At 47.7% G+C, this 11,431-nt stretch overlaps 1 protein-coding gene across 1 annotated transcript in view; it reads left to right on the top strand.

Moving 5' to 3' along the window:
- FLT3LG (fms related receptor tyrosine kinase 3 ligand) overlaps positions 1-10,737 on the top strand; it is a 43,166-nt gene extending 32,429 nt beyond the window's left edge. The window contains exons 3-10 of the mRNA XM_033959910.1: positions 1,715-1,816; positions 4,632-4,685; positions 5,040-5,183; positions 7,270-7,417; positions 8,988-9,074; positions 9,447-9,640; positions 9,962-10,021; positions 10,337-10,737. Of these exons, the coding sequence (XP_033815801.1) occupies positions 1,715-1,816; positions 4,632-4,685; positions 5,040-5,183; positions 7,270-7,417; positions 8,988-9,074; positions 9,447-9,640; positions 9,962-9,991 (759 nt within the window). The 3' untranslated portion in view covers positions 9,992-10,021; positions 10,337-10,737. The remainder of the gene's footprint in view (positions 1-1,714; positions 1,817-4,631; positions 4,686-5,039; positions 5,184-7,269; positions 7,418-8,987; positions 9,075-9,446; positions 9,641-9,961; positions 10,022-10,336) is intronic.
- Positions 10,738-11,431: the final 694 nt, after the last annotated feature.

The raw sequence follows: 11,431 nt of genomic DNA on the forward strand, positions 1-11,431 counted from the left end.
TAGAGCTGAGACACAGGGAGATAAAGTGACGAACCCCAAAGTTGCACACACAGACAGCAGCAGAGCTGGGGATTTGACCTGACGCACAGGGATCACACATACAGAATGAGAGACAGAGACGGGGATTACAGCTGAGACACAGGGAGATAAAGTGACGAACCCCAAAGTTGCACACACAGACAGCAGCAGAGCTGGGGATTTGACCTGACGCACAGGGATCACACATACAGAATGAGAGACAGAGACGGGGATTACAGCTGAGACACAGGGAGATAAAGTGACGAACCCCAAAGTTGCACACACAGACAGCAGCAGAGCTGGGGATTTGACCTGACGCACAGGGATCACACATACAGAATGAGAGACAGAGACGGGGATTACAGCTGAGACACAGGGAGATAAAGGGATGAACCCCAAAGTCGCACGCACAGACAGAGGCAGAGCTGGGGATTCAAGCTGAAGCACAGGGATCACACATACAGAGTGAGCAACAGAGCCGGGGATTAGAGCTCAGGCACAGGGAGATTAGGGGCTAGATCCGCTAACCTGGCCAATCCTCAGCAGGCCGATAAATTCACCAAGGGTCAGCATGCAAATGGGGGCAATCAGAGGAACACTCCCCCCCACGACCATACGGATCACTAGTGAGTGATCCTGTAGATCAGTGTTTTTCAACCTTTTTACACCTATGGACCGGCAGAAATAAAAGAATTATTCTGTGGACCGGCATCAGTCCGTGAACCGGCGGTTGAAGAACACTGGGCTAAGTCGGGGCCAGACCCCACCCATCTCTACCCCAGACCCCGCCCCCATAATAGTACTAATTGCACCTTGCACGTCCCATGCTTCATCTGGAAGCCTTCCCTCTGAAGTTTCAACGTCAGAGAGAAAGCTTCCGGTTCAGGCGCAGAACGCCCGTAAGAGCCACTGTCCGTGGCTTTGTGCACTGAATCAGGAAGAGGGAGCTGGCTCGAAGATAACGCCGCATTGATCGCACCGTGGACTGGCGGTTGAAGAACACTGTTTTGGGCTTGGTGCACGTGCTGGCCCTGTGGACCGGCAGGAAATTTCTGTGGACCGGCACTGGTCCATGGACCGGTGGTTGAAGAACACTGCTGTAGATGGTCTGCGCATGCTTACAGAGCTGCGAGCCGCTTTTGTTTTTTAACTTTTTAAATATTTCACAAGCCCATGGTTTTAACCCGCTTTAAACCCACGGGTTAAAACCACGGGCTCACACTAGGGGAAGGGCAGGAGAGTTGGGGCGGCAAGACAGATTTGGGGCACAGGGCTGCAAGTTGGGGCAGAGAGCAGGGCAGCAAGGCAGGAGAAGTCGGGGCTGAAAGGCAGGAGAAGTCGGCAGAGAGCAGGAAAGGTCGTGAGTGACCAGTCGCTTCTTTTTTGATCGGCCAGCCCAGTCGGTGTTCCTGAAAAAGTTTAGTGAATCGCGGCCTTCCTGCTTTGCATGCCGTTTCCTCTCATTTGCATGCACGGATCAGAATTGGATCGGCTACGAAGTTAGTGAATCGGGTTGGGGGGGTCACAAACCGATCAGTAAGCTTTGTGTATCTAGCCTAAGGTGACTTCATTCAGGAAGAGCCAGAGCCAGGGAGCTCTCTCTGCACCTCCCTTTTTCTAATGTCCAGATTTGATTGTGTCTGAAACCGAGTTCCCAGCTGACTCCCGAGGTGATTCTCTCTCCGTCTGGCCATAGGTAGCTGCTCTCCTGCTGGTGTCTCTTCTGGATCCTTCAGACTCCTGTCACTTCTCCTACAACCCGATATCAACCACCTTCAACCGGCCGATTAAGAACCTGGTGAGTATCTCTTGCACTTTCTGCCCTCAGTGATACAAACAGGACAGAGTGTTCCTGTGTCACCTCCTGCCGTGAGACAGCTGGGACTGTGCAGGAGGACAGAGTGTTCCTGTAACACAACTTGTGACATATTTTATTCAGCTGTGTTCAGTGTCAGAAGAACACTTTTGAGGCCTAGGGAAACTGGCATGCATGACCTTTTCCCTTCTTTGTCTCTCCTTCGCCCAACCCACGCATCCCCAAATCACCTTGGGAGAACTGGGTAGGAGGTGCCTGTAAGCACATGCTTATGAGTGTTGCCTGCCATATTTAACTCAGAGGCAGGAAAGGCTGAGCACATACTGTTCCCGAAGTTGGGCTCAGAACCTACTCTTGTATCCAGGAACAGCCCCTGAAACCTTACTGGGCTGCTCTGGAAAAATGAGCTGGGAGGGAGGCCTGAAGAGAGAGTTAAAGCTCTGTGCAAGAGGGGGCAGGGTTGGATTCAGGGGTCCTGCTAGCAATGTGGACCATTGACAGATTGTTGATTTAAAGGTTCTGCTTGCCTCTGGTCTCTCCCCAACCTGGCCACAAGACTCCCACATCTGTCAGATATTTACCATTTTCAGATGGGAGATGGCAAATCTGTGGCCCTCTCCAAAGGCCTCTCCACCATCCTTATCCTTGTTTATCTATTCAAAGCTTTTGATATGGTAAATCACCACCTACTCATCCATATGCTGTCCTCACTTGGATTTCAGGGCTCTCTGTATCTCATGGTTTTCTTCTTGTCTTTCCCATCGCACCTTTAGCTTAATGGTTAGAGCTACAGCCTGACCACCCTGAGGTTGAGGATTCAAACCCTGCACTGCTTCCTGTGACCTTGGGCAAGTCACTTAATCCTCCACTACCCCAGGAACATTAGATAGATTGTGAGCCCATTGGGACAGAGAGGGAAAATGCTTGACGTACCTGTATGTAACCACTTTGAGTGTGATTGTATAACTACAAAAAGGTGGTATGCACGTCCCAATTCCTTTCCCTCTATGACAATGATTCACAGATCTATCTTTGTACACCTGAAATTTCAACAAGCATTCAGTCCCCGGTTTCAACCTGCCTGTCTGACATTGCTACCTGGATGTTTCAATGCCATCTAAAATTAAACATGGCCAAGAGTGAGCTCCTTATCTTTCCACCTAAACCTGTCTCTCCTCTTCTCCCGTTCTCTATTTCCATGAACAACATCCTCATCCTCCATCTTGTCAGCTCACAACTTTGGGGTAATCTTTGACTCATCCCTCCTCCTCTACATATATCTAACAGTCTACCAAAATCTGTCATTTCTTTCTCTACAATATCACTAAAATCAGACCCTTCCTTTCTGAATGCCCTGCCAAGACCCTCATCACCTCTCGCCTAGACCACTGCAACTTGCTTCTCACTGGCCTTCCGCTAAACCATCTCTCTCCCCTTCAGTCTGTTCAGAACTCTGCTGCACGCCTCATATTCTGCCAATGTCACTGTTCCCACATTACTGCTTTTCTCAATCCCCCTCATTGGCTCCCTATCTGTTTCTGCATCCAGTTCAAACTCCTCTTACTGACCTACAAGTCTATCCGCTACGCAGCTCCTCAGTATCTCTCCCCACACTCTTCCCTGTGCACACCTCTCATCGGGTAAGTCTCTCTTAATTGTACCCTTCTCCTCTACAGCTAACTCCAGATTCTGCCTTCTACCTTGCTGCGTCATATGCCTGGAACAAGCTGCTGACTCAGTACGTCAGTCTCCGTCTTTGACAGTCTTCAAATCCAGACTCAAAGCCCACTTCTTTGAAGCCGCTTCAATTCCAACTCCATCCCACCTTCTGAGCACCAATATCTGTCTTATCATTCCCTCTGTAATTCCTCCACCTGAGCCCTGTATATTGATGCACCTTCTTGTCTTGACTAGATTGTAAGCTCTTCTGGGCAGGGACTCTCTTCTCTTTTTTGATGTACAACCCTGCGTATGTCTAGTAGCACTATAGACATGAGCAAAAGCCCAGCAGTGGGTCAGTGACCTTCTCTGAGGGCAGGATGCAGAACGCTCTGATAACATGGTAAAAACGACCATGTTGGGAGCAATTTTTTATTACAGGGCTATGCACATACAAATAAAACGCAAATTGCATGCATGCTGTTTGTGTGGAGTAGCCCCATAAAAGAGGGGATGAACTGTTCCTGGCGTTTGCTCAGAAGAGCAAATGCTAGGCCCAGCAAATCCTGTCTGCCTGCAGCCGCTGTTCTCCTTCCCTCTGCCCAGCTGATGGCTCCGGAGCTGCGATCAGCCGAGAGCCTGCAGAGGGGAGAGTGGCGGCTGCCGGCTCCAGAGCCGCAATCAGCCAATCAGGGTTTCCCTTGCTGGGTCAGCCAATCACAGCTCCTTGTGTTGCATTTGCATAGGGTTCTCGGTGACTGCTACAAGGATTGGTTGCAGCCACCCCCCCCCCCTTCCCCGAGAACCTTTTTGAACATGGCAGGAGAGCTTCCATGCCAGTAAGACTGCTTTATGGAGTCTAACTGGCACAGAAAGCTTTTGAGCATCGGGCCCTAAGCAGGCTCTCTGCATTCCAGAGAAAACTCCTCTCCCCCCACCCCCCTACCCCATTCTCCTCTCTCTCTTCCTGCACTCTCCTCCTTTTTCTCCCTCTCTTCTCTGCTCTCTCAGGGCCTCCTGGTTTACAAAAAAGCCAGCCTCATCCTGCTCTTGAGAAAAGAGGAATTTGAAATGAAAAAAATTTCCTGATTCTCTAACACACTTTCCCGTTTTGTCTTTTTTTCTCCTCTTCTCTAAGTCTAAGTGGCTCCTTCTAGATTATCCAGTCTCCATCACTTCCAACCTGAAACCAGTAAGTACCAGAGCAACTCCCTGCCAATGCACCTCGCTCCTGCTCCCTGCTATTCCAGTGCTGAGACCCTCACACACAACTCTGCCAATGCACCTCATTCTTACCCTGTAGCACCCCCTGCTGTTCCAGTACTGAGACCCTCAAACACAGCTCTACCAATGCACCTCATTCTTACCCTGCAGCACCCCCTGCTGTTCCAGTACTGAGACCCTTACACACAGCTCTGCCAATGCACCTCATTCTTACCCTGCAGCACTCTCTGCTATTCCAGTACAGACACGCATACCTTCTTTCTCTCTCTTACCCCTCTTCCTGTGCACCTCAGTTTACCTTGGTTGCATTTTTTGGTCCCAGGACAGCTGGTGCTCAGAGTTATGGCAACTGCAGCTCATGAAGAAGGAGTTGGAGAGAATGAGAGAGGTAGCCGGAGAAGAACTGAAAGTTTACCTCGAGGACGTGTGGAAACAAATCGCCTTCCTCAAGCACTGCAATTCCACAGTGAGTTTTGCAGCCTGAGTGCTGATGTGGATGCAGTGGAATGAGCAAACTGTGTCTGATTGGCTGATAAGTTTCCAAGGGTCCTCCCTCTAGAGTTGCTGCTTCTAATAGTATGGGGTACGATAAGGGTTGCACAGAGCCAGAACTGACTTTGCACTGTAATGGGAGATTTGCAGTTTCCTACTTTTCCAGGTAGACTATAACCCCAAGGTCATAGATGTGATGGAGAATATAAGACCCAGCCTGGATCATTCTGGCCCTGGAGCTGGTGGACGCTTTCAGCATGTGACCCGTGAGAATAAATCCCCACATGTCAAGGGACACAGAACACTGCACCTAGCCAAGGAACGGATAATCGGTTGGGTTTTGGGAGCTGTTGGGTTTCCCTGTAGGACCTTTGTATGGGCACAGGGCTTGTGATAGCCAGAGTAATTTTTAAATCTTGTGACATCCCCCTTCCCCCCCCCCTTGCAAGACTGTGGCCCATTGATGTGCTGCTGAGATATTTCGCTGAAGTGGATTCCTGAGCCTGAATAATACACAAACCTCTGCGACACAGGCAGCAAGAGAAAAACATGCAACATGTTATCCTGAGGTCCCTCCCAGCCTCATCTTTCTCTGATTCCAGATGATCTCCTGAGGTCCCTTCCAGCCCCATCTTTCTCTGACTCTAGATGATCTCCTGAGGTCTCTCCTAGCTCCATCTTTCTATGATTCTAGATGATCTCCTCTAGATGATCTCCTGACGTCTCTCCCAGCTCCATCTTTCTCTGACTTTAGATGATCTCCTAACATCCCTCCCGGCTCCATCTTTCTCTGATTCTAGATGATCCCCTGAGGTCCCTCCCAGCTCCATCTTTCTCTCATTCTAGATGATCTCCTGAGGTCCCTCCCAGCCCCATCTTTCTCTGACTCTAGATCTTCTGAGGTTCTCTCAGCTCCATTTTTCTCTGATTCTAGATGATCTCCTGAGGTCCCTCCCAGCCCCATCTTTCTTTGACTGTAGATGATCACCTGAGGTTTCTCGCAGCTCCATCTTTCTCTGATTCTAGATGATCTCCTGAGGTCCCTCATGGCCCCATCTTTCTCTGATTCTAGATGATCTCTTGAGGTCCCTCCTGGTCCCATTTTTTTCTAATTCTGACTCCTTAGGTCCTGCCCAACTTCATCTAGCATCAGAGAAAGATCATCTAGAGTCAGGAGATCATCTAGAGTCAGAGAAAGCTGGGGCTGGGAGAGACCTCAGGAGATCATCTAGAGGAGATCATCTAGAGTCAGAGAAAGATGGAGCTGGGAGAGACCTCAGGAGATCATCTAGAATCAGAGAAAGATGGAGCTGGGAGAGATCTCAGGAGATCATCTAAAGGAGATCATCTAGAGTCATAGAAAGATGGAGATGAGAGAGAGATTGGGGAATCATCTAGAATCACAGAAAGATGAAGTTGGGCAGGACCTCAGGAGTCAGAATTAGAGTCTAGATGATCTCCTGAGGTCTCTCCCAACTCCATCTTTCACTGACTTTAGATGATTTTGTAGGGTTACCATATATGGCTCCAGAAAAAGGAGAATGGATTGAGACATCTGGGTTTTACTTACATTCAAAGCAATGGAAGTAAAACCCAGAAGTTTCAATTCATCCTCCTTTTTCTGGGGCCATACGGTAACCCTATCCTGAGGTTCCTTTCCAGCCACATCTCTCTCTCCTGAGGTTCTGCCCAGTTCATCGTTCTCTGATTCTAGATGATCTCCTGAGGTCCTTTCCAGCCGTATCCCTGATTTTATGTGATCTCTTTAGTTCCCTCGCAGTCACATTTTTCTCTGATTCTAGATGATCTCCTGAGGTCCCTCCCAGCTCCATCTTTCTCTAATTCTACAGGTAGATGATCTCCCGAGCTCACTTCCACCCTCAACTTTCTCTGATTCTGTGATTGTTAGATGAGGGATGCAGGTACTGGCTGTTGCAGAATGAGCTCTGTTAGACATCAAACCATAGAGGATATACATCTGTGCTCAGTATTATCACTGCAATGTGTCATTAGTCTTCTGGGCTCAAGCCTCTTAAAGTATATTTATTCCCCTTTGATAGGTATCTACCAGTTGCCTCACAGGAGAACGAACAAATGCCTCCAACTTTCTTGGTCTGCTCGAACAACAGATAAATGTCCTAAAGATCAAGTTTAGAGGGCAGAAGAATTTAGATTTCTCCAACTGTACCCAGATTCTGTGCATGCCAGGTAAGCTCCAGGCCACTAGGTGGAGACATTGGGTTGTGCTTGAAAGAAAGAGAATTGTGAAGTTTTGGGGGTTTTTGCCTATTAAAATTTGGTTTAACCTAGCACATCGGTTGTAAAAAACAAACAAAAATAAACCCAAACAAAATTTTAAAAAAACACAGGGCACTATCCTGACTTCCCAGCTGAGATAATTTAGATCCATAAGCTATATGTCACCCAACATCAGTTTACTGCCAACCCAATACCAATTTACTGCCATCTCCCCTTCCCCCAAATAATGTTTCAACTCTTTTCCTACCACTATCCTCAATATCAGGTACCATAGTTAAGATTAAGCCAACTGGGACCAGGAGTGCAACCAGCCATCCAATTTTGGGTGGGCCTGCCCTGGACCCAAGTCGGGTGGGCAGATCTCTCTCCCATCTGGGTCATCTAGCTCCTGCCCCTGGCACTCGTGTCTTACTCTGCCCCCTCTCTCCCAGGCGATCCAGTCCTCTGGCACTCTGGGGTCTCAAACCCACCATTGCATAGCTTTTAGAGGCCGATCTTCACTGGCAGGGAGGAGTATGACTGATACATGCTGTTCGTGCTTAGCACAACAGCGTTCCCTCTTGACATACTCTACCTATGCGGAAACAGGAAGTTATATCAAAAGGAAGGCTGTGGGGCCAGTGTAATCAGCAGGCCACTGCCAGTGGCCTCTAAAAGTTATGCAGTGGTGGGCTTGAGACCCCAGAGTGCCAGAGGACTGGATCACCTGGGAGAGAGAGGGGCAGCATAAGACACCAGTGCCAGGGGCAGGACAGATTTGGGGAGTTTTTAGTTGGTGGGACTTGGGGATCCTCACCAGCTTCATTAGATGTGCTGCCACTGGGTGGGCCTGGGCCCACCTATGCCTATGCCACTGACTGGGACAGAGTTGGAAAATACTTAGAGTACCTGATTACTGTTCAGCGTAGACCACTTAAGATATAAATGGTATATAGAAAACATAAATAATCTAAGCTCTACTTAGCAGACCACACTCTTTAATAATTCTTTACTTAAACAAAGTTCCACAGCAACTCAGACAAACTGGTGCCAGTGTCTGGAATGGCTGCTAGATGGCAGAACTACCAGTGACTCACCCCAGTCTTGTATCAGTCTTATTTTTTTATTTATATAGATTGTTCCTGTCATTTCATAAAGAGTGGGGGCTCCAAATGCAATTAAAATTACCCCTCCCTGGAAACAAGGAAGAAACTTGGTCAATATTGGGGATATTTAGCACCCAATGCATTCTGGGACAGCCAATGCCCACAGCTGAGTTATAACTGTAGAGTTATAACTGTAGTAGAGTTATAACTGCCTCACCTCTGGACCATGCGCTTTTCTTGGATATCTATCTTCACCTTAGGTTTGTGTCTTCTAACTATCGAGAGTCTCCATCCCTTCAGTCTCCAAATACACTGCCAGGAAGCTGACCTGTGTGTTCTGTCACCCGACAAAAAACTTTTGACCTTTGGACGTTGTAGGCCGCAGCCTCTTGAATTTTTATTTCTGTCTTCTCTCTGCCCTGAAAAACCAATAGTGCAGATGACCGGCTCCGACTCCATGATGACATCTGGACCAAGCCAGCCTGCAAAGGATGAGGAGGAGGACCATCAGCGCAGCACAGGTGGAGACTCTAAACCGCTATCCAATACAGGGGTTGCCAACTAGATCCGTACCCATCCCCACCTCTGCTGCCACCACCACCATGCTGCCCCAACTCAAAATAGCTTCTCCCATATATAGAGAAAACCAGGCCTATATGTTCTAGCATGGAATAGATCAGATGAGGGATTGAGATTAATTCTTGGGGAAAATGGCCACCCTACCTAAAGAGATCCTTCTTCCCCAAGGGACACTCATCACTGTGTGGAGGGGAGGGGGGGGCAAGGTAACGGAGCGTAATTGGAGGATTTCTGTTTAGGAGATGAAATCTCCCTCTTCCCCATCCTTTTTTCGGTTGTCTTAAGCTCTACCACTAACATAACCTGGATTTCAGCTTCCAGCGAGATGAGTTCACGCCTGAAAGGGACACCAGGGAACGCAGATGGGTACGCCCAGGGAAGCACAACAGCAGTGGATTCCAGGGGTTGGCTCAAGAGAGCACACATCTGGCTAGGTATTTCCATCTTCCTCATCGCCCTGGTTGTCGCCTGCTGGTGTTTCTGGTCATCGCGAAAAAAGCAGACTTCGGTAAGCGCCTTAACTGACCCTGAAAAGATAACGGAGGGCCATGTAGAACTTTAGGGGAAAAGTATTGATTCTTTATTTATTTGGCTTTATTAAGTGCCTTTGTGAAGAGATTCACCCATACTGGGTGAAGAGTATAGACCATCCCCAGGCATTTCTATCCCTTCCATTTTACTGTATCGCATACAGCAGGGAATAAAGACTATCAGTAGTTTAGGTCTTGCCGAGTCTGCTGCCTGGTTGTAGGACAGCCTGTGTCTCTGCTCTGACTTCATTGTCCATCTCTTCAGATTTTAACTCTTATGTCCCTTCTGCTCGTTTTAGGTCACTCTGAATTTACAACAGCTCTCGTGATCAAAGAAGGACATTGAGCAGAAAGAACAGGTACAGATCATAGGAAGGGGGGGGGGAGTTCCCTATATGTTGTGCTCTCAGAAGACACTTGTGGGTGGTGGTTGGGCCAGGAAATGGCCCATAATTTATGAGTTTAGGAGAACACGTTTCTGTCCAGTTTCTTTGCAGTAGTTGTGGTGTCTTTGCGCTGGGGTCACCTTATTTCTGTAGTGAGTTCATCTGCAGTCCTCTTGTGCTGCAACAGAGCTTCTTCCTTTTCTAAGCTGTTACATTTTTCCTCTCGTTTGCCTTAGTGTTCATCTTTTAGAGATCTCACTTTTCTCCCCTCCTTATTCATCTTCACAGAGCCCCCGAGTGCTGTCCCTGCAAGGTGAGGTTGCACCATTCAATCACGCTAAGGCCAGAGCCAAGCTGAAACCAACTTCATTCATCTCCTCCTTCCTCACCACCACATTCTTCCGGAAGCATTTCATCAGACGTGTGTACACCCCGTATCAAGCTGTGACACCATAGGTCACCCCCTCCATCTGTCTTGTGAGGGGGGAAGAGCAGGACACGGACGACAGTTTTACCCATACTGGATTATTGCAATATTGTCTATTTGGGAGCTCCAAAAAAAGTATTGAGAAAATTGTGAATATTGCAGAATACGGCTGTCCAACTGATTTGGATTGAAGAAAAATGACCATTCTCCTAGGACAAGCAGGATGAGTCAGCCACAAATGGGTGTTGTCCCAATAGCTCCATTATCGATTGCTGCATTGGCTGCCTGTGGAGGTGCGAGTACTATTCAAATTTTCTTGTATCTGTTTTAAGTTGATTTGGGGATTGGCCCCAACATATCTTTTATCTCATTTCGTATGTACAGCCCAACGAGGAAAACTAGGAGTTTACATTTATTCGCTTATCCAAAAATTACTGGTTGCAGATACAAGACTTTTTTGGATAAGACTCTTGCATTTCAAGCGGGTAAACAGCAGTCCTGGCTGGGTAAATGCATTGGTGGAGCTATTTTGTCTTATGGTGCATTTCAAAAAGAAATTAAGTCAGTGCTATTTGACAAATTTATTTCCTAAATGTGGGTACTATTGTTTGCAAAATTCTACACTGAGTATATTTAAGAAACTTGTTGTATTTTTAACTATTTGTATTTTGCTGATTGTCCAGCCTTCTTCTGTGTAAAAGGTATAGAAGAATAAAGTTATGTTATTTCTCCAAGTAAAGGAGACCCGATCATCGCTCCCTGTTCCAGGAGGCACAGTACAGCCGGCAGAGGTGCAGAAATTTTTGTCCACAGGACAGGGTTTTAAAGGGGGGAACCTGTAGGCCTTCCTTCAGCCTGGACACATTTATGTAAAGAAACATTACATTTTTAAGAAACTCCCTGGACAACTTTGAAGACCAGCCAAGGATGATTAGCCGTCGGCTGCAGACTTTTCT

Source organism: Geotrypetes seraphini, chromosome 10 (assembly GCF_902459505.1).
Source record: "Geotrypetes seraphini chromosome 10, aGeoSer1.1, whole genome shotgun sequence".
Classification (NCBI taxonomy): domain Eukaryota; kingdom Metazoa; phylum Chordata; class Amphibia; order Gymnophiona; family Dermophiidae; genus Geotrypetes; species Geotrypetes seraphini.